The sequence below is a fragment of the Gossypium arboreum genome, chromosome 7, assembly GCF_025698485.1.
Source record: "Gossypium arboreum isolate Shixiya-1 chromosome 7, ASM2569848v2, whole genome shotgun sequence".
Classification (NCBI taxonomy): Eukaryota; Viridiplantae; Streptophyta; class Magnoliopsida; order Malvales; family Malvaceae; genus Gossypium; species Gossypium arboreum.
This window is the reverse complement of record NC_069076.1, coordinates 6,665,243-6,689,285: the sequence shown is the minus strand read 5'-3', so window position 1 is coordinate 6,689,285 and position 24,043 is coordinate 6,665,243. Positions and strand designations below refer to the sequence as shown.

Sequence of the window (24,043 nt, the reverse complement as noted above, 5' to 3'; positions counted from 1 at the left end):
ATTTTTCAAATTATTATTATAATTTGTAGAGAATATATTTTTTATTACAAAATTTTTGAAAGGAATCTTACTGTTCATTCTTGGTTATTTTTGGCAGGAAATCTCTCTTGTTCATTTTGTCTTTGCTCTGCAGGGAATCTCACTATTCATTCTTAGTTGCTTTTGGCAGGAAATCACTCCTGTTCATTTCTGCCTTTGCTCTACAGGAATCTCCCCTGTTCATCTTTTGTTTTTGCTTTCATTCATCTCTTGTCTTTGCAAAATTATGATAATTTTTTCTTAGTTCTGGTGATAGTTATTGATGTGGTATCGTCTGCAAGATCCATTGTTTTGATTGAAGATGTTGAGGATTTCTCATCTTCTGATCCAGAATCCATTGAGCTGAGCATTTTAGCCATAAGTATTTTATATTATTTCTTGGTTTTGGCTTGAGCTAACATTGCACTAACAGTCAGATTTTATTTAAAGGAATTTTGATATGGTTTGATCTGGGGCTGTGACCTTACATAATCTCGGATTCTTGTTGAAAAAAATATCCAAATATTTTGAATCATAATTTTATCATTAAATTTGTCTCACCATTTAGTTCTGAAATTTCGAAGTAATAATGAAATTCCAACACATGGATCCTATTTGTAAAACCCATATTTTACCCGGCCCAAAATACAAACCACAAACTCAAATTAAACAAGCCCAAATTAAAAAAAAAACCTAGCCCACAAAACATTTTAGCAAGGAGGAAACCGTAGATTTGTTGCCTCCCTTCAACCGCCACTACCCACGTTCTCCACCACCACGCACTCCACCTCGCATGTCTGGCCAACTAGCGTGTAGCATGACCCACGCCCCATGTCCACCATACCTGTGACTTGAGCAAAGAAATAGGGAGAAACTATTTGTATTTTGGCTATAAAGCCTTCGTTTTTTCATTGTAAAAGGGATGTTTTTTTTTTATACAAAAGAAACACAAAATCAGTAGAAGAACAACTAGAAGAATATTATTGAAGGTGATCATTTACTGTACTTTACTTCTGTTTTTTTTTTCTATTTTTCTCTTTTTTTTCGAATCCAAAACAAGGACGAAGTATAAAAGAGAGGTCTTACCGGAGTTGTGCTCATGTCGTCGGCGGCCATGGTATGTGGGACCTTTGACGGTGTCTTATAAAAAGGTGAAGAGGAGTGCATGAGTTGAGAGAGCATCTCAAAAGTTCTTAAGATTTTTTCAAAAAACAAAAGGGTGAATGTTAAAAGGAAAAGGGGTTTTAAAAAGGGGATTTGGGTCTAAAAGTTCTTTAATATTTTTAAAAAAATAAAGGTTTAATTTTAATAGTTTTGGGGGAGGGAAAGAGATTGCCTGTGTATGGACAGGCTAGTTCTGCGCATGTTCCCCTTAAATGGGTAATTTGCGCGGCCAGTCCTTCCCTTTTGCGCTAGTATTTGATTGGGCCTCTTCCATGGTTTCTTTAATTCTTTTAAATTGTCCCAGGAATTTGCGCGAGTGTTCATCTTAGTCCGTGCTGAAGCTGTTTGTTTTGGGGTTTGGTTAATTTTCATTTTTAGTCCCCAAATGTTAGAGCGCATTTTACTTTGGCCCAAAATTCTGTTTAAATGGTTTGCTTTGCTCATAAATTGTCCCTTTTTCTTCCAATTAAGTTTTATTCATTTTTTCCCTACAAAATAAGAATATATTATTTTAACATATAGTTTTGTTAAACAACATTGACGTATATATTTTTATATATATTATTTTAACAAAATAAGAATGTACTTTTTCATGTGCATATTTATTTGTTTTTTTCAAAAATACTTTCATATATTATTTTATATTTATATACTTTACTTATATTAAGTTTTCTTTATTTCATGTATATACATAACTTATACTTTTTTTACTCTAAGTATGCATTATTGATTTCCTATTATTTTATGTAAATATTTCCTTTAAATTTCTTTTTTTATTTTCTCTTTATATGCATATATATATATATATTATTGATTTTATATTATTTTATGTATGTATATCTTCTTCCAAGGATCCTATTTTAAATGGTATATTATATTTATTTTGAATACTTTCATATGCTAGTATCTTTGTTTTATATATAAAATTTTCATTTCATGTATATTATTTATTTAGATTGACAAATACTATGTTATATGTTACTCACTTTTCTTTATATATACATTATGTCTTTTGAAATTTCATTCAAATATTATTATTTCATATATGATTTTTATTTAATTATTTTTATCTATTTCGATCTTTCATGTATGCTACTTTAAGATTTGTATATATGTTTGGTTGTTTGCATATTGATAATTCCAAATTGCATTTCTTCTATGTCACTTATTTGTTTGTTAGTTTTAAAACTTGCCACATATTGTCTGTGTTAATTTGCTTGGAACTTCTTTAAATTTGCTTTTAATTCGTTAGCCTTCAAATGTGAATATTGGTTTTTTAATATATGGTATGTCGCTTTTACATGTATCCTAATCCTTTGTATTTTTCTCATTATCTGTCCATGTCATATTACTGCTTTTTAATCTAAAGTAACCCAAGCGAATATATTTTGAGCCGATTTTATAATTGCTTATTTGGGAAACTTTTTCAAAACAAGGCAATGTTTCGTGTTTGGGAAATTCGGGAAATCGTGCCCTAAAGTGTTGGGTTTCGTTTTTTCCATTTTGTTAAATAACGGAGTACCCTTTTAAGAGTTCGTTGCGTGTTTTGGGAAATTTTGAGGCGATCTCAATTTTTGGAGCTTAAAATATCATGTCCTAACATGCTGGATGTGGTATTTTATTTCTTTGAAACGAGTGAATCTTGAAATCCAATTCGAGTGATTACACATTTTTAAAGGAATCGTATTTTGGCAATTTTTCTTTAAGTTTTCAACGATAGGACATTAAATAATCAATTGGTACCAATTTTGGGTGCTACGAGGGTGCTAACCCTTCCTTGTGCGTAATCGACTCCCGAACCCTTTTTCTCAACTTTTGTATACCTAAAATTATTATTTTAATAAATCAAATGTTTTATTAAAATGATCAACCTCAAGGTGATCCGATCACACCTAAATAAAAAAAGATTGGTGGCGACTCCAAACTTTCGTTTTAAAAGTCAATTCCCGTTTTTTTCAAAACTCTTTAAAAATGGTTTCGACAGTTTGGCGACTCCACTGGGGAACAATAAGAGAGTCAAGCCGTAAAATTGATTATTTTCTGTCCTTTTGTCGAAAATTTAAAATTTAGATTTTAACATACGGTCCTTTTATTGCATTTTATGGGTTTTATGGTTTTTGGTCATTTTTATTCGTGTTTTACATTTTGAGTTTTTATATCCCTTCGCATCATCTTGCATGACCGTTGTGGTTGCACTTTTTTAAGTGGGAGTGAGAAACTATGCCTTCGTGAGGTTTTCACCTCCGCATGGGCTAGTGGACTGCTTCCGGGATACATCCGTACCTATGTCTTCGTGAGGTTTTCACCTCCACATAGCCATAGGGAAATGTATTCCCCTAAACTGAACTCGATCCGCATGAGCCTATAATGGGTGAGGGTTGAGGAATCTGCTAGTTCAGGTACCATTTTCTTAGAACCGAGCCGCATATAGTGAACTCTAGGAGCCCGCCCTAGGTAGAGCTATGTTGAACTCTAGTGATTACCCAGTTAGGTGTTTAATTATTTTCTATTCGCTTAAATTTTTATTTTTCGGTACTAACTTGTTGTGTTTTGTTGTGATTATGTTTTGCATGTCATTTCATATTAAAGAGGTGTCGATTTCTGTTCGGTTGCTAAATTAGAAAGCTTGTTATGGAGAGCGAATTCCTTGATAAAGTAGAGGATAATGCGGCTGTCCGTATGTGGTCAGAGAAGATGCAACTTGAGAAAATGGATAGCCTAACTGAGTGGTATACATCGGGGTTGTTGGGCTTCACTCGTATCAACGTGACCTAAAATGAGTTCTAGGAATTGAGGGATATATAGGCTCATTGGGATGATGAGACCAAGCAGCTATTCTATCAAAGTTATGGTGACTTACCCTACCCGCTCGATATCAAGGTGGACAAGTACTTATTTCGGGCTATGGCTCAATTTTGGAACCCGGCGTACAGTTGTTTCACCTTCGGGAAGGTGGACTTGGTGCCTACTGTGGAGGAGTATACGGCTTTGCTTCGTTGTCCAAAGGTTCAAGTCGATAAAGTTTATTCCAAGGCTGCTAGTGCCCCAGCTTTTGTAAAGATGTTAATGAGTATCATTGGGATGAGTGAACAATGGGTTATAGCTCGAATTCAGCAAAAGGGTGATGGTAGGTGCATTCCTTGGGTAAGTTTGAGGGACCTGATCGTGGCACATCCAGATACAAAGAGGAAAGTTGACGTCTTCGCCTTAAGTATCTATGGTTTGGTGATTTTCCCCAAGGCTTTAAGGCATATAGATGAAGAAGTTGCTGATTTCTTTGATCGACTTGATAAAGGGGTCACACCGGTGCCTTCAATTCTTGCTGAAACATTCAAATCCTTGAGTGCATGTCAGAGGGCAAGTGAAGGTAGATTTATTGGGTGTGTGCAGTTATTGTTGGCTTGGTTCCACAGCCATTTCTGGAAGGTAGATAAGGTTTCCTATCGGGTTTTTTCTGAGAGTTACTTCCAGTTAAAGGAGATAGCAGCCATGTCTAGGAGAGATGACATATCAGAAGAAAATTGGGTTGCGCTTCTCCGAAATATTCAGGAAGAGAATGTTGAGTGGATAGCTCCTTGGTTTGTTCCTGATGAGATTCTCTGTAGGTGTGGGAGTTTTGATTGGGTACCCCTACTTGGAACTTGGGGAGCTACTGGATATGCCCCTTTGCTCGTTTTAAGACAATACAGGTCAAGGCAGTTTGTACCAGTGACACATGGATTAGCCCAGAGTGAGTACGCTTATAAGGAGAAAAATTATAAGAAGAAAGTTCAAAAGATTTCTGATGCTTGGAAACAGACAAGCCGGATGAAGAGATTGGCTGTTGGACCAATGAAGACTCCTGAATACAAGGGGTGGTTGAGTAAAAGAGTTAATGATAATATCCCTGAGCTGAGTTTGGAGGATGTTCTTACGATGGAAGAATATTTGCAAGTAATCCCCTCCGAGCTTGAAATCGTAAAACGGGACTTCGAAGAGAGAAATGCGGAGTTAGGGAAAAAGATATAACAGCTGGGGGAAGAAAAGATGCATTTGATATTGGACACTGACATTCAGAAACTCGAGGCCGAGAAGTTGAAAAAAGGGAAAAGGAAGGTTGAAGAAGACCTGGACAGTTTGAAAACTGATTACAAGAAGCTACGTATGTCGATGAGACCTGCCGAGTTGGGGAAGACGTCAGAGCAGTGGCGACAGGAAATTCAAGCGAAAAAGGCTAGAGCTGATCTGTAATGAACCGAAAGTTACGGTATCGGAAATTGAGTCTTGAGTACTGTTTCCGTGAAATTTATTCATGAATATTTATTAGAAATATTTATGAATTATAGTTGAATGGTTATTTAGTGTTTAATTAAGTGAAGTAGCTTGAATTTAGTTTAAAGGATTAAATTGCATAAGGAATAAAAGTTTAATTATAGATTAAAGAAGTAAAAGGGACTAATCTAGCAATTAGACCCTAAGTGCCATGTGTGTGAATGTATGATATAACATGTGTAATAGTTGGTATATATGTGTAATAGCTATAAGATATTTTATGTTATAGCTATTACACATGTTAATTTATATTTTTATAGGTTAATAATAATATAATATAGTATAATGAATAAATAATAATGAGTAAAGAAACATAGAAAGAGTTACAGAGAGCAAACGTGAGAAAGAAAGAAGGAAAGAAAGAAAGAAAAAGAAAAGGAAATTTGAGGATTAAGGCCCTAAAGTTTAATTGGTAAGTTGTTTTAGCTCATTTTCTTATGATTTTTATATTTATGGATGCCTAATTCAAATTTCTACATGTATGAGGTTAAAATGAAGAAAATAGAAAATTTTTAGATATTGATTTAGTTGAATAAATTGAGGTTTTATGGGTTAAATTGATAGGAATTGAAGTTAGAAGTGAAAATTGAGTGATTTATTAAAAGAATTCTAAGTTAGGTTTAAATAGGGATTAAGTTGAATAGAGCTCAAAATTTATGTTTTATAATGAATTTTATGAGTTAGAAATTGTTAATGAGTTGATTAAAAGAGAATATGAAGCTTAAGTTAAAGAAAAAGATTAGTAATGGAAAAGGACGAAATTGGAATTCTTGTAAAAGTTTGATAGAAAGTGAAAATGTGTTTTATGAATTAGTATATTGATGAATTTTAATTGTATGATTGTTAGTAGCAAACGTAGCAATCGGATACGTCATCAAAGAAGGGAAAAGAAAGTGAACGAAGATATCGATTAAATTCGATAAATAGTGGTTTGTATTTCTATAAACCGAGCTTAATCGTTATTGCTATATTTGATATTTATATTGTATGAAAATGTGAATGAGGTAAGTATTTTTACCATATTGAAATGAATGTGATTTTGAATACCCTATTAACGAGTGTCGGGCTAGTCGGATATAGTTGACATGTCATAGGAATTGGAAGTATTGGGATATTCCGACATTGAGTCGATGAGACACTATGTGTCGACTCATCGTTAAAGTTCGGATTTGTTCCGATGAAGTACTTTGTGTACTATAATGTTAAAGTTCGGATTTGTTCGATGAAGCACTATGTGCTTATCCCGGAGTGTGGGTTGGATCCGTGTATCCGTTAGTGTCCGAGTTATGTTAATAAGGGTAAATAAAGTAAAGGTTATTAAAGTCTGATTGATATTGAATAATAGCAATAATGTGTTTGAATTACCATGTTTTAAAGTTGATTAAGCTATTGTTTATGGAAATACCATCGAGAGTATTCTCAGCGCACGGTTTGTTTCGCATGCAGCTAGGTATGAAAGTATAAGGACTCAAACATACAAGCCGATCCCCAAACTCAAATTGGTGAAGTTTCTATCTTTTGGAAAATGGCATTGTACCTAGGATGTCTTTTGGTTATATTGAAAGTATCTAAGTTGTTAAATGATATTTTGGTATGTTTTGTAAATGTTACCAAAACCTTAAGAATGGTATGTTTTGATATGTTAGTGAAGAGTAATAAGAGGAATTGTTGGTAAATGTTGTAGAAAGAAGAAATGAAGATGTTATAAACTTAGTTATCAACATTTTATACTAAAACAGATTTGGACAGTAACAGTAGTCCAACTTTGAAAATATACCAAAAATAGTATAAAGTGAATTAGATGATGAATAAAATATGTAATTGAAGCTTAATGAATCTATTTTATATGGAAGAAACAAAATTGGTAAAAGAGTTGTATTTTATGAGATATTTACGTTTTGGTGAAACAGGGTTAGAACAATTTCTGGATTCCCTGTTCTGACTTTAGAAATTCACCATAAATTGTGTATTAAGAATTAGGACTCAAACTTTATATGTATGGATTCATTATTGAGTCTATTTTAATTGAAACAAATGGCATAGTCATTGGATTTCTGTACAGGAAGAAATTTGATTCGAAGTGCACAAGGGTCAGAGTAGCTGAACCCTGAAACAGGGAGACTTCTTATAATAAACTGTACTAATTGGCCTGACCAAAAATTCTAGAAAAAATTAGTAAGTAGATATATGAGTCTAGTTTCAGGAAAATTTACGGAATTGGATTTCGAGTTTCGTAACTCGAGATATGATTTTTTTAGCGACTGTGACGCAGATGGATAGTTTACTACGAAAACTGTTTAAGTGCTAAGATAAGTTTTGTAATGTCTCCTGCTTGACTCCGGCAACGGTCTCGGGTAGGGGGGACGTTACATGATCAGTGGGAGAAGAGGTTTCATGATGCTCGAGCACATAAAAGTGCCTTAAAGAAGAGCTTGGTTGAAGGCCAATGTGAGAAAGAGATGTTGGTGGCTCGGGTAGCGGAGCTAGAAAAGGCCCTACATCAGTACCCTGGTCGTAACTCTGATATTGAATTAAAAGCCAGCTTAAGTAGGATTGAAGATCTGAAAGGGAAGGTAGAAGAGCTCGAGACTGCACTACAAAACTGTGAGCTTCGAATTGAATTACTTGAGTTGAACAATGAGCAGTGGAAGGAATAGCTCCGTCAATCGCAGGACCAGGTCAGAGATAGAGATCACATCATGGGTGAAGCTGTGGCTCAGATTCGAGAAGTGGCTGATTATTTACAGACCTTAGCGTTCAGGCTGATGTCGTAAGTGTGCAGTATGAGTTAGAGCATGAGCTAGCTTGTCTTCTTAAGAAAGTTAAAACTTTGAGCATTAGGGCTAAGCTGTATATGTGATCTATTTTATGTAAAAGATTTTTTTTTTAATAAAGTTTTTTTAAATGGAATTGAATCAAAATCGGCGTCTCTTTAGTTTTGCATTCATTTCATGCATTTGCATCTCATCGCATCATGTGCATTAAATTTCACAAAAGAATCCTGATTAAAAATTATATTATAGTTACCTTGGAACATCAATACTACATACGGAAAAAAATCAAAGCTATGGATCAAAGTTGGAAAAGTTGGAGCAAATGCAAAAAGAAATGCAGGAACAGATGCAAGCGCAAATGCAAGAGCAATTAGCTAAGATTTAGCAAGATATGAAAGATCAAATGCTGGAATCTCAGAAGAGTATGATGAGCGAACTGACTCAGCTACTAGTTGGAAAGCCAGAAAAGGGGAAGAGTCCTATGGTCAATGCTGAAGATGATAGCGGGATTCTTACTTACCCTCCGGGTTTCACCCCAATAAACACCCTAGTGCCTCCGCAAAAGGTGTCCGTCAATATCAAACCTCAATATCAGACTGGTACTTCGGTACCGCTAAATTTTCCAACGGGCTCGTGTTTTAACCCCAAAGACAATCGTACAAATCCTATAGTCCCTGACTTCGATGAGGTCGCGGAAGTAGGAAAGGCAGGAGCAGAATTTCCAAAGCGGCTAGAAGACCGATACAAGTGGTTGGAGGAAAAATCTAGGGCGTTGGAAAGCGCTGATTATCATTGCAGAATGGATACCAATAAGTTGAGCTTGGTCCCAGATCTGGTACTCCCTCCGAAGTTCAAAATGCCAGAATTCGAAAAATACAACAGAACTAGTTGCCCTGAGGCTCATATCATGATGTTTTGTCCGAGAATAATTGGTCATATCAATAATGATCAGTTATTGATCCACTGTTCCCAGGATAGTTTGGCTGGGGCTGCGGCTAAGTGGTACAATCAATTAAGTCGTACCCAAGTCAAATCATGGAAAGAATTAGGGCAGGCCTTTATGAAACAATATGGCCATGTGATTGACATAGTGCCTGATAGGATCACATTACAAAACATGGAGAAGAAGTCGAATGAAAGTTTCAGGCAATACGCTCAAAGATAGAGAGAGATTGCTACACAAGTCTAACCCCCACTGTTGGAAAAAGAAACTACCATGCTTTTCATTAATACCTTGAAGGCACCTTTTATTAATCACATGTTGAGAAGTGCAACTAAGAGTTTTGCGGATATAGTTATGTCTAGTGAAATGATTGAGAATGCAATAAGGTGTGAAAAGATAGAGGCAGAGGAAAGTAACAGGAGGTCAAGCCCGAAAAAGAAAGAAAATGAAGTCAGCAATGTGAATATGGGTTATGCGAAACCAATCATGGTAAATCAACCGAAAGTGGTAGCTACAGGCCAGCAAGCTTCGCCAAGACAGGAGCCCAATACAAAGCAGAACACGGAGAAGCCCCAATTTACTCCCATTCCAGTAACGTATCGGGAGCTGTACAAAAGTTTGTTTGATGCACACGTCGTATCTCATTTTTATTTAAAACCACTGCAACCTCCATACCCCAAGTGGTATGATGCGAGTGCTCAATGTGAATACCATGCTGGAATCGCGGGACACTCGATAGAGAACTGCACCTCTTTTAAAGGTAGTCGAAAGGCTTATCAACATGGGTATTGTGAAATTTGATGATGCATCTGGTGTAGGAAATCCGTTACCCAATCCTACTGATAAAAGGGTAAACGCAATGGTCAAGAATATTAGGAGAAGAATTAAGTTGGATGTAGCAGAAGTGAGAACCCCGATGAGGAAGGTTTTGAAGAAAATGATAGAGAGAGGTCTAGTTATGCAAGACTTTGGGAGCAAATCCCGAGAAGTAAGGAACTATTGTGAGTTCTATGGAGAGGAGGACCATGAGATAGAAACATGTAATGAATTTAGGGCCTTGGTATAGGCTCTAATGGACAATAAAAAAGTGGAGTTCTTTGAGTTTACTGAGAAAGAAGATGTATGTTCCTCAGAGGAGTGGTTGATAGAGAAGGTTTCTGAGGTCAATCACCCAGTGGTGATCATTTCGCGACCGAAAATTAATGAAGTTGGAGCAAAATTTACACTGAGAGTTGTAATCTAGAGACCCGCGGCTTTTCCGTATAAGGATAACAAAAGGGTGCCTTGGAATTACAATTGTAATGTGATATATCCAGGGGAAGAGAGTCTGGTCAGCATACTAAGTACAAAGGTCGAGCATGGAAAAAGAAAGTCCATGATGATTGAACAAGGGAAAGAGAGGACAAAACCACTGGTTAATAAACCAGTAACTGAAGATGAAGCTAAGGAATTTCTGAAGTTCCTAAAACACAGTGAGTATAGTGTTGTGAAACAATTGCACAAGCAGTCGGCACGCACATCGATACTGGCTCCGCTCCAAAACTCGGAGGTTCACCGAAATGCATTGATGAAGGTTTGAACGAGACCTATGTCGCTGAAGATATTTCAGTGAACAAGCTAGGCCACCTTATCAGTAACATAAGTGCCGATAACTTCATCTCCTTCAGTGACGATGAAATACCACCAGGGGGCATGGGATCCACCAAGGCTTTGCACATCACCACTCGTTGCGAAGGGTATACACTGCCGGGGGTATTAATTGATAATGGGTCAGCACTGAATGTTTTTCCCTTGTCCACATTAACTAGGTTACCAATTGACAGCTCTCATATGGAGACATGCCAGAACATAGTGAGGGCATTTGATGACACTGAGAGGAAAGTGATGGGAAAGATTGAGGTACCTCTGCTGATCGGACCAAACACATATAAGGTAGATTTTCTTGTGATGGATATTACGCCTTCTTATAATTGCTTGTTGGGGAGGCCTTGGATTCACTCGGTAGGGGCAGTACCGTCATCTTTGCACCAAAAGTTAAAGCTGGTGATGGAGGGCTGCTTGATAATGATAAATGATGAGGAGGACATTATTGCATCTGTTATTAGTAGTGCACCATATATAGAAAATGATGATGAAGCAATTGAGTGTTCCTTTCGGTCATTGGAGTTTGTAAATGCAACTTTCATCATTGAAGGGGGCAGGGTCCCAATGCCAAAAATATCTGAGGTTACGAGGATGAGCTTGCAATTAACAGTGGGAAAGGGAGCTTTGCCTGGAAGAGGACTTGGAAAGTATCTTCATGGACGAGTTGAGGTACCGATTTTGGCTGATAAACAAGATCGCTTTGGCTTAGGGTATAGGCCAGATGTAAAGTAGAAAAGAAAGGAGATGGAAATGAGGCAAAAGAGATGAAGAGCGCGACTGAATGGGGCAGAAGTCGAGTAGGAATCAATCACTTTTCTCCATATATCCTATACATTTGTGTCGGATGGAGTTATTTATCCTGAATTGAAGATGACAAGAGAGGGAACAGCTGAAGACGCAATCAAAAATTTGAATATCAATGTCATATCTGAAGAGAAAGTGATGAAACATGACTTAGCAAGCATTCGCTCTTATGAGCCTGGAAGTGTTCTGAACAACTGGACTGCGGAGGAAATTCCTGTAATTTTTAGTGCTAATACAGAGTAATGTTCAAAACACACTTGTTGTTTTAAAATCTTAGAAGCAATAAGAATCTTTTGCGAAATAGGCACATGTTCAAAACATTTATTTCAATATAAATACACTTTCATGTTTTATTCTGAGCAAATATTCTTTTATCTTAAGCAAATTTTCTTTTCTTGCATTTCATTTATAATCATACCATACAAATAACGCTATACTCAGGTTCATTTTTTTGTTGGATATTCTTTCGTTCCTACAATAGGTCTTTAGATATCAATGGCATGAGTGACGCTGTTACAAACCCAGAATTCCTTTTTGAGCGAGACGTGTGTCTGGAGGGATCTCAGGATTTTGAAGATGATGAAGACTGTAACTTACCTTTAGATTTGTTAAGGATGGTAGAATAGGAGGAGAAACAGATTCTACCCCATAAAAAGACAATCGAGAGTGTGACCTTGGAAGAAGGGAAAAAGGTGAACATTGGAACTTGCATAACTGAGGAAACAAGACGGGACCTCATTGATTTACTATAAGAGTTCAAAGATATCTTCGCTTGGTCGTATCAGGACATGCCTAGGTTAAGCGCTGATATTGCGGTGCATCGCGTCCCTATAAAAGAAGAGTGCAAGCCTGTTCAACAGAAGCTTCGAAGGATGAGACCCGATGTTACAGTAAAAATAAGAGAAGAGGTCCGGAAGCAATTTGATGCTGGGTTCTTGCAAGTTGTTAATTACTCAAAATGGGTAGCTAATGTTGTCCCTGTCCCCAAGAAAGATGGAAAGATGAGGATGTGTGTAGATTATAGGAACTTAAACAAAGCTAGCCCAAAGGACAACTTCCCCCTGCCTTACGTCGACACTTTGGTCAACAACACGGCAGGTTACTCGCTGTTCTCCTTCATGGATGGTTTCTTTGGGTAAAATCAGATAAAGATGCATCCTGAAGATATAGAAAAGACCACATTCATAACCTTATAGGGGACTTTTTGCTATAGGGTGATGCCATTCGGGTTAAAGAATACGGGGGCAACATATCAAAGAGCCATGGTAACCTTGTTTCATGACATGATGCATAAGGAAATTGAGGTCTACGTCGATGATATGATCACAAAATCCAGGACAGAAAAGGAGCACATGCAAGTTTTGAGGAATTTGTTATTGAGATTAAGGAAGTTTCAGCTAAAGCTCAATCCAACAAAATGTACTTTTGGAGCTAGGTCAGGGAAGCTACTTGGTTTCATAGTCAGCGAAAAGAGAATTGAGGTCGACCCTGACAAAGTTAAGGCTATACAAAAATTGCCTCCGTCGTCCACCTAGAAAGAAGTTTGAGGTTTCTTAGGAAGATTAAATTATATCGCTCGATTCATTTCACAGCTGACTGAGAAATGTGACCCTATGTTTCGCCTTCTCAAGAAACACAACTCAGGCATGTGGGATGATGAGTGCCAGAAAACTTTTGACAAGGTTAAACAGTATTTGTCTAATCCCTCGGTGCTAATGCCACCTAGCCCTGGTAAGCCATTGATATTGTATTTGCCAGTATTTGACAATTCAATAGAATGTGTACTCGGTCAACATGATGAGACGGGAAAGAAAGAAAAGGCGATATATTACCTCAGTAAGAAATTCACTGAGTGTGAAATGAGATACTCGTCAATTGAGAAATTATGTTGTGCCTTGGTTTGGACCATTCAGAGATTGAGGCAGTACATGTTATACCATACGACTTGGTTAATCTTAAAATTGGACCCTTTAAAATACATGATGGAGTCAGCTACTTTGAGTGGAAGGATGGCCCGATGGCAAATTCTGCTTTTCGAATTTGACATAGTTTATGTGAGTCAAAAGGCTATAAAGGGGAGTGCAATAGCAGATTTTCTAGCCAACAAAGCTTTGGAAGATTATGAGCCTTTGGACTTTAATTTCTCAAATGAAGATCTAATGTATGTGGCAACTACCGAAGAGGACACCTTAGAAGATCATCCGTGTAAATTGAATTTTGACGGAGCATCAAATGCCGTTGGTAATGAAATTTGGGCAGTCTTGATTTCCCTAGGTGGAGATTATTATCCGTTCACTTGCAAATTGGATTTTGATTGCACAAATAATATAGAAGAGTACGAAGCATGTATCATGGGAATCCGTGCAGCCATCGAGCGTAAAATTAGGGTGTTGGAGGTGTATGGGGATTCTACACTGGTGATTTATTAGCTCAAGGGGGAGTGAGAGACAAGAGACCCAAAGTTGATCAACTATCTTGAGCTAGTTTGGGATTTAATTAAGGTGTTTGATGATATCACTTTCTATTATCTCCCGCGAGACGAAAACCAGATGGCAGATGCTCTGGCTACGTTAGCTTCTATGATCAGAGTAAATGGACGAGAGAATATGAAGCCAATCCAAATGAGTATTTATGAGGCTCCAGCTCATTGTTGCAGTATATACGACGAAGAAGAGAGAGATAATTATCTTTGGTATCATGATATTTTATGATATGTGAAAAGCCATGAATATCCTGATCAGGCAACTGAAAATAATAAAAGGACGTTGAGAAGGCTAGCCAGTGACTATGTCTTAGATGGAGAAATCTTGTACAAAAGAAGAAAAGATCAAGTGCTGTTAAGATTTGTTAATGCTGTTAAAGCTAATAAAATCCTGGAAGAAGTCTATGAAGGTGTCTGCGGGACGCATGCCAATGGGTTCACAATGGCCAAGCAAATCATGAGATTCGGGTACTACTGGTCCACAATGGAAGGAGATTGCATCAGCTATGTCAAGAAATGCTATAAGTGCCAAATTTATGGTGACAAGATCCACGTGCCTTCTTCACCCCTTCATGTCATGACTTCTCCATGGCATTTCTCAATGTGGGGCATGGACATCATTGGGCCGATTTCACCAAAGGCTTCTAATGGGCATCGATTCATCTTTGTGGTCATCGATTACTTCACCAAGTGAGTAGAGGCTGCTTCATACGCCAACGTCACAAAGTCGACAGTCGACAAGTTCTTGAAGAAGGAGATCATATGTCGATATGGCATGCCAAAAAGGATCATATCTGACAATGCGTTGAATTTGAATAACAGTGTGATAGTAGAGGTCTGCAGGCAATTCAAGATTAAGCACCACAACTCGTCACCTTATCGTCCAAAAATGAATGGTGCGGTTGAGGCAGCTAATAAAAATATCAAAAAGATCGTGGGGAAAATGACTGAGACCTACAAGGATTGGCATGAAAAGTTACCATTTGCTCTTTATGCCTATCGAACATCTACCAGAACTTCTACCGAGGCAACACCTTACTCATTGGTTTATGGGATGGAGGCAGTTTTGCCCATTGAAGTCGAAAGTCCTTTTCTCCGGGTTTTATCAGAGTTGAAGCGCAGAATGGATTCAGTCTCGGTATGATCAGCTGAACTTGATTGAAGAAAAGAGACTGAAGGCTATTCGTCATGGTCAAATGTACCAGAGGCGAATGATGCGAGCTGATAACAAAAAGGTTTGCCCCAGAGTATTTTGTGAGGGGGACTTGGTATTGAAACAAATTCTTTCTATGCAAAAAGATTTCAGAGGGAAATGGATGCCAAACTGGGAAGGACCTTATGTGGTAAAGAAGGCTTTTTCTGGAAGAGCACTGATATTAACTGAGATGGATGGTAGGAGCCTGCCTAACCCAGTAAATTTAGATTCAGTCAAGAAGTATTTCACTTAAGAGGTGAAAACCAACAAAAGGCACAAAAAAAAAGGAGAGGCCGAGGTGAAAACCCGCAAAGGACGCCTTGAGACCAAAGGGGTTTTGAATTGAAAACCCGAAAAGGGCAATTCAAATTTTGACCAAGGATGGGGCAAGAGGTAGTCTTGATATGCTGGAATTAATGAAGAAGAAGTACGCATGTCTTGGGGCATCGACAAAATACGCTAGATCTCCTAGGCACATGATAAGCTCAAAATGGTTCTCGTGGAGTTCATACGGAGAAGCTTGGGCTGTGATATCTGAGGCACTCATTTTTGTTCCTCTTTACCTATTTTTGTACTTTGGCAATATTTGCTTCCTGTAATTAATCCATTTTTCTTGAATCTTGTTCCTAATAAACTTCAGTTTTGACCATCTTTATCTTTATGTTCACGTGCTTGTATTGAAATAACGATTAATGGACTAATAACACTTTTGCAAAAGAGGTTTTGCATATTACTCTGGAAGTTTCTAAATGGTATAAGAACCTGAAACAGGACTATCGTTTAGAACTTACCCAGCTTAGGGGTGGAATATTTGTGTTCAAATTGGGATTATCTCTTCAGTCAAAGATATTGATTGAATAAGAAAACAGGATGTTGTGACAACCAAAGCATAAGAGGGGATCATGATGTTCTTCATTAATGAAATATCGGGCGTACATATCTGGTCATAGGGCTCGAGGAGTGGTGTAATAGACCAAATTGATGGAAGAGGGGGTTTTGAAGATGGTACAAATCTGAAGTCCTAGAAATACAGTGAAATAGACCCTGAAGTTGCAATGGGGCAAACTAGTTGAGCAAAATGGGTTGTTTCTGTGGGTTTCGCTAGTTGAGCAAGAAGGCAGCATAATACGATGTGATAAAACTCTGATGAATAATGAGTGATGACACTTAAAGCTTTAAAAAAGAGAAGTCATTTTCATTTCTACATTCGTATCGTTCATAACACATTTGGTTAGGTGCATCTGATTCATTTCGATCATAGCATTCTAATCATTTGGCATAAACATAGACATGAAACCCAGTCTGCAGGGCATGTTCCTCAGAGGACAATGTAGTGACATAGGTGAAAATTACAGATCTTATCTCCATGTATTGGCTATGGAGCGGATCGAAGATGGCGAGTCTTATCTCCATGTATCAGCTATGGAGTAGATTTTAGCCACTAACCTTATCTCTCTGAGTTTGCAGAGAGCAGGTTAAAGATACAGGTCTTATCTTCCTGAAGTTGTAGAAAGCAGAATGAAAGTTACAGATCTTATCTCCATGTATCAGCTATGGAGTAGATCGAAAATGGTGAGTCTTATCTCCATGTATCGGCTATGGAGCAGATTTTAGCCACCAGTCTTATCTCCCTGAAGTTGCAGTGGAGCAGACTGAAGATAGCAAGTCTTATCTTCCTGAAGTTGCTGGAAGCAGATTGAAAATTACAGATCTTATCTCCATGTATCGGCTATGGAGCAGATCGAAGATGGCGAATCTTATCTCCATGTATCGGTAATGGAGCAGATTTAAGGCACTAGCCTTATCTCCCTAAAGTTGCAATGGAGTAGGCTCAAAATTACAAATTTTATCTTCCCGAAGTCGCAATGAAGCAGACTAAGGATATGGAGTGGATTGGAAGCACAATTTCTATACCCCTGAAGATGCAGTGGGTTAGAATGCGGTTATTTGGGGAAAAGGTGCATAAAGAAGTTGAGATGTAGCAAGACCGGACAAAATTAGCTCTTTTGTAGTCTTTTGCTTCATTCTCGTTACACGACAACGAGCAAAGAGGGGCAGCTGTAAAACCCATATTTTGCTCGGCCCAAAATACAAACCACAAACCCAAATTAAACAGGCCCAAATTTAAAAAAAAAACCCTAGCCCACAAAACATTTTAGCAATGAGGAAACCCTAGATTTGTTGCCTCCCTTCAACTGCCACTACCCACGTTTTCCACCACCACGCACTCCACCTCGCATGTCCGGCCAACTAGCATGTAGCACGACCCACGCCCCACGTCCACCATACTTGCGACTTGAGCAAAGAAATAGGGAGAAACTGTTTGTATTTTGGCTATAAAGCCTTCGTATTTTCATTGTAAAACGGATGTTTTTTTTTATACAAAAGAAACACAAAATCAGTAGAAGAACAACTAGAAGAATATTTTTGAAGGTGATCATTTACTGTACTTTACTTCTGTTTTTTTTTTGTTTTTCTCTTTTTTCGAATCCAAAACAAAGACGAAGTATAAAAGACAGAGGTCTTACCGGAGTTGTGCTCGTGTCGTCGGCGGCCATGGCATGTGGGACCTTTGACGGTGTCTGATGAAAAGGAGAAGAGGAGTGCATGAGTTGAGAGAGCATCTCAAAAGTTCTTAAGATTTTTTCAAAAAACAAAAGGGTGAATGTTAAAAGGAAAAGGGGTTTTAAAAAGGGGATTTGAGTTTTCTAAAAGTTCTTTAATGTTTTTTTTAAAAAAATAAAGGTTTAATTTTAATAGCTTTTGGGAAAGGGAAAGAGATTGCCTGCGTATGGACAGGTTGGTTCTGCGCATGTTCCCCTTAAATGGGTTATTTGCGCGGCCAGTCCTTCCCTTTTCCGCTAGTATTCGATTGGGCCCTTTCCATGGTTTCTTTAATTCTTTTAAATTGTCCCAGGAATTTGCGCGAGTGTTCATTTTAGTCCGTGCTGAAGCGGTTCGTTTTAGGGTTTGGTTAATTTGTATTTTTAGTCCCCAAACATTGGAGCGCATTTTACTTTGGCCCAAAATTCTGTTTAAATGGTTTGCTTTGTTCATAAATTGTCCCTTTAATTTTGTTTTTCTTCCAATTAAGTTTTTATTCATTTTTTTCCCTACAAAATAAGAATATATTATTTTAACATTTAGTTTTGTTAAACAAAATTGATGTATATATTTTGTATATATTATTTTAACAAAATGAAAATGTACTTTTTCATGTGCATATTTATTTGTTTTTTTCCAAAAATACTTTCATATATTATTTTGTATTTATATGCTTTACTTATATTAAGTTTTCTTTATTTCATGTATATACATAACTTATACTTTTTTTTTACTCTAAGTATGCATTATTGATTTCCTATTATTTTATGTAAATATTTCCTTTAAATTTCTTTTTTTATTTTCTCTTTATATGCATATGCATATATATATATATATATATATTATTGATTTTATATTATTTTATGTATGTATATCTTCTTCCAAGGATCATATTTTAAATGGTATATTATATTTATTTTGAATACTTTCATATGCTAGTATCTTTGTTTTATATATAAAATTTTCATTTCATGTATATTATTTATTTAGATTGACAAATACTATGTTATATGTTACTCACTTTTTTTATATATACATTATGTCTTTTGAAATTTCATTCAAATATTATTATTTCATATATGATTTTTATTTAATTATTTTATCTATTTTGATCTTTCATGTATGGTACTTTAAGATTTGTATATATGTTTGGTTGTTTGCATATTGATAATTCCAAATTGCATTTCTTCTATGTCACTTATTTGTTTGTTAGCTTTAAAACTTGCCACATATTGTCTGTGTTAATTTGCTTGGAACTTCTTTAAATTTGCTTTTAATTCGTTAGCCTTCAAATGTGAATATTGGTTTTTTAATATATGGTATGTCGCTTTTACATGTATCCTAATCCTTTGTATTTTTCTCATTATCTATCCATGTCATATTACTGCTTTTTAACCTAAAGTAACCCAAGCGAATATATTTTGAGCCGATTTTATAATTGCTTATTTGGGAAACTTTTTCAAAACAAGGCAATGTTTCGTGTTTGGGAAATTCAGAAAATCGTGCTCTAACGTGTTGGGTTTCGTTTTTTCTGTTTTGTCAAATAACGGAGTACCCTTTTAAGAGTTTGTTGCGTGTTTTGGGAAATTTTGAGGTGATCTCAATTTTTGGAGGCTTAAAATATCATGTCCTAACGTGCTGGATGTGGTATTTTATTTCTTTGAAATGAGTGAATCTTGAAATCCAATTCGAGTGATTACACATTTTTAAAGGAATCGTATTTTGGCAATTTTTCTTTAAGTTTTCAACGATAGGACATTAAATAATCAATTGGTACCAATTTTAGGCACTACGAGGGTGCTAACCCTTCCTTGTGCGTAATCGACTCCCGAACCCTTTTTCTCAACTTTTGTAGACCTAAAATTATTATTTTAATAAATCAAATGTTTTATTAAAATGATCAACCTCAAGGTGATCCGATCATACCTAAATAAAAAAAGATTGGCGGCGACTCTAAACTTTCATTTTAAAAGTCGATTCCCGTTTTTTTTTAAAACTCTTTAAAAATGGTTTCGACACTATTCATAGGAGTAATTCTAAGAAACAATCTAAGAAATACACAATTTTGACAAAAAATAGATTATTCCGTAGACGTGTTTTTGGTCTGGATCGGGTTTAAATTTGTCAAAGAATTTGGTCTATAAGTTTCGAATCTTTTCTGGTAGAATATCGAAAGATGATGATCTATACCAGTTCTCCATTCTTGGAACCAATTTAGGAATTTGAATTGGGTACCACATTTGAAATATATGAGTCAGGAATGTCTTATACGTTGATTGTTCATTATAAAGGCATTGTATCGGGCTATTTGGTAATCCCAATATGTGAAATATGGGTGTTGGTCAATTTTAGTTGTAAATGTGGTTGAAAATTTCTTTAGAGATTTTGGATTTTCACCCCATTGGTCGAAAATTTTTAACTATTTTGGCTGCTTATAATTTATTATATAACTAAATATAAATAATTAAATATGTATGTTTAATAATATTAAAAATATAATATTTTATATTAATATTTTAATAATTTTAAAATAAAATAAAAATTATTATCAATATAATAATATTAAATTTGATTTAAACTTATTTTGTATAAAAATAAAATTATATATAGAGGAACTTTTTCTAGAAAATGAGTTACGTTTTTAGAAGGGTAAGTTATTTTAAAAGAATAAATCATTTTCCATTAACCAAACTGTTTTTTACATGTAAATAAATAGACCTTATATAAAAAAAATTCTATAAAAGTTATAAATAAATAAAATCAGGGAAAATCAAAAATTAGTTTTAAAAATTATAATTGAATTATAAACTTTTAAAAATATTAAAATATAATATTATTATTATATTAACTCGTAATTTTACAATTTGGAGGATTTATGACTCCTTACAGTCTCAAACATTGAAGCTTTTAATTAGTTGGACATTTGCTCTTGTAATTTAAATAAATATATCATTTAAATTATTATTATTTATTACATTCATTTAATCTATTTTATTTGTCCCTTAATCATTCATGAGTGAAATTTCTCTAAAAATATCAATACTAACTGGATTAAAATTTAATAAAAATTAATGTTAAAAGTCAGTCAAATGGTGATGAATTGGGAGTCAGTGACAATATGTGATAAGGAAATGCGGCTCGTTTCAAACAAAATTCACAATGTTAATGTTTTTCTTTTAAAATTATAAGTAAATTCTTATGAGTTTAATTTAATTATTTGAAATAAAATAAAAGGTTTAAATGATAAATTTAAATAACCTTAAAAATGATAAATTTTAAAAAGTTAAGTGATTTTTATATTTAAAATCCTTCTTCTTTTTTTCAAATTAAAAAAGAAAATGAAATTTTTGAAGGAAAGAAAGAAAAATGGAGAAGAAGGAGATCATCAATTTCTCTTTTATTTCTTTTGATTTTCTTTGATCACTGTCATGGTTCGCGCACTCTTAACACTGTTAATACCATTTTTTCAAAGAAACAACTTATTTTTACTTGTTTGATTTGTTTATTTTGGTAATATAAAATCGAATTATTTTGTTTGAAAGATCTGATCATTCAGTTTCCAAAACTAGAGTTCCAAATTTAGGATTTTGGGTCTTTGGGTTTGTAAAAATACGACCACAGACGATGTCGTACTCTTACCTTTTCAAGTACATTATCATTGGAGATACTGGTACGATTTTCCCTTCTTTTTTGAAATTGGATATCTGGGTCGTTTCTCATATGTTTTATGATTATCATCTGAATTTTCTGGGATTTTCTTTTTGTTGTCACTGTTAATTTCTTTGCTTGTAAGCTCGTCTTTGCCAATTAAATACCTAAAGGGTGCATTATCAGAATTTGTAATGTGATTAGGCCCTTGATTCCTATGTTTGAACAGAATCTAGCACCGAGTAATGGCTTTATTAAGCTTCACAATGTGTTAGCATTGCTGAGACAATAAAGACTGGAATTGCACAACCAATGAAACTCTCCTTCTTTAAGCAATTTTGCATGTGATATACTCATTTTGGCCATGTTTGCAATTCTGTGTATTACTACATGCTACTACAGCACAATTATGTTCATTTTTGTTTCTGCAGGAGTTGGGAAATCATGTCTTCTTTTGCAATTCACCGACAAAAGATTCCAGCCTGTTCATGATTTAACCATTGGTGTTGAATTCGGAGCCAGGTTGATCGGCATTGACAACAACCCAATAAAGCTTCAAATCTGGGACACGGTTTGTTCTTTTAGCTTCTTAATGTTTTACTTTAAAGTTACATCCTCTTTAATATGTCTGTAAGTGCTTTTGGACCCTTATTTGTATATTGAAGGTTCGGGATTTCTTATGTATAGAATTACGGTACTGCTTAAGCCATTAAAATCTGAAACATATTTCTTTTGTGTTGTGGATGATGAATTTTGTTGGTTTTGTTTAGGCGGGCCAAGAGTCATTCAGATCCATTACAAGGTCTTACTACCGAGGCGCTGCCGGTGCACTTCTAGTTTATGATATTACTAGGTATATATTCTTTGGTTTAGGATCTCTTTAGTTAAGTCAATGAAGTTGCTTAAGCTTTAAGCAACCCATGTCTACATGAATATATGATTAATAATCAGGAGGGAGACTTTCAATCACTTGACTAGCTGGTTGGAGGATGCAAGGCAGCATGCAAATGCAAACATGACCGTTATGCTTATCGGCAACAAGTGCGATTTGGCTCATAGAAGGGCTGTGAGCACAGAGGAAGGTGAGCAGTTTGCCAAGGAACATGGCCTGGTATTCATGGAAGCCTCAGCAAAAACGGCTCAAAATGTCGAAGAGGTGATATAAAAAATGATTTCATTGTACTTGAGATAACCCGTATAATTAAGGTTGTCGATGATGTTCGTTTGCAGGCATTTATAAGCACCGCTGCCAAAATCTACAAGAAGATTCAGGATGGAGTTATTGACATATCTAATGAGGTTAGTTTTGTAATGCTTATAGTTACTTTGCAATTTCATTTCTCTTTTCAAGTTTTAGGATAGTACATAAATTCCGGATTTGGTAAGAAATTGTTGGGTTTCGGAGAAGATTAGCTTTTTACAAGGCTGCAATAATGGAATGGATGAATACTTGTTGAACCATTAATCTTCAGTTCATTTCTGCTTTGGTACAGTCTTATGGTATAAAACTTGGACATCAATCTGGCGCTGGTTTATCACGTGGTAGAGATGGTTCGGCTTCTCAGGCAGGCAGCTGCTGCGGCTGATTTCTTTTTCTCCTAGTTTTGAGACTCAACTTTTATGTGCTTTGGTTTCGGATTTATACATTTCTTTTAGTTTTGCTGTTGGATTATGAGATTTCTTGTCGATGATACCATCTATAAAATTATTAATAACTCTTTCTTAGCTTAAATAAGAGGTTAAATACACTTCAGTGGGCGCAAATTCACGTCTTTCTGTTTGATAATAATACCGATGTCAACCGAATTAAAGCTTAATGAATAAATTAAAAAAAATCAAAATGTGATCAAAATTATTTGATTAATTTTTTTAAAAATAAATGTATTTGAGCTAAGTAAATAATCTTAAATTCTTTATTCTTTATACAAGCAAGCATTAGAAAAGTGATCAATTATATATATATATATATATATATATATATATTATCAACTTACATGATTTAATGCTCCTTCCCCACAACTGTTTACATAATACTCCGAACTAAACGTGGTCCGGTAGATTGGATGAATTGAATTGGGAAATTTGGTTTTCACATTAGATTCGATGAACTGAGCATTGGACTTTAATCAACAAAATCAAGCAATTTTATTGAATAATTCGTTTTTAAGTTGTTTAAGTCAACCTAAAATACTCAAAAGTCTCAAACCGATCTTCTCAAGGAAACATTTTTCTTTTTACATTACAATTTTAGAGGGATGAATTACACAATATTTTTCTTCACCATCTGTATAAAATTTTAAACACTAAAAAAACACTATATCTTTTACTCATATAATTTTTTTTTGTCAAACTTACATCCTATTTTAATAATTAATTTTTATATATCTAATATTATTAAATTTACAATATCTTATTAACTCTCTTTATAATAATGACATTTGTCTATCAAAATTTTA

The 24,043-nt window shown here is 35.3% G+C and overlaps 2 protein-coding genes and 1 long non-coding RNA gene across 3 annotated transcripts; 2 read left to right on the top strand and 1 right to left on the bottom strand.

The window, feature by feature from the left end:
- Positions 1-517: 517 nt before the first annotated feature.
- Positions 518-1,279, bottom strand: LOC128295087 (uncharacterized). The gene is made up of 2 exons (XR_008285396.1): positions 1,105-1,279; positions 518-916 (listed from the first exon to the last, which is right to left on the bottom strand). It is a non-coding gene; the product is annotated as an uncharacterized LOC128295087 (long non-coding RNA).
- A 2,807-nt stretch (positions 1,280-4,086) lies between these two features.
- On the top strand, positions 4,087-5,190 carry LOC108476629 (uncharacterized). The gene has a single exon (XM_017778901.1). The coding sequence runs from the start codon at positions 4,087-4,089 to the stop codon at positions 5,188-5,190; it is 1,104 nt and encodes a 367-aa protein (XP_017634390.1).
- A 16,061-nt stretch (positions 5,191-21,251) lies between these two features.
- Positions 21,252-23,351, top strand: LOC108484963 (ras-related protein RABB1c-like). The gene is made up of 6 exons (XM_017788841.2): positions 21,252-21,609; positions 22,019-22,158; positions 22,358-22,440; positions 22,539-22,743; positions 22,818-22,886; positions 23,081-23,351. Exons 1-6 carry the CDS (start codon positions 21,564-21,566, stop codon positions 23,171-23,173), a joined length of 636 nt encoding a protein of 211 aa, XP_017644330.1. The 5' UTR covers positions 21,252-21,563; the 3' UTR covers positions 23,174-23,351.
- Positions 23,352-24,043: the final 692 nt, after the last annotated feature.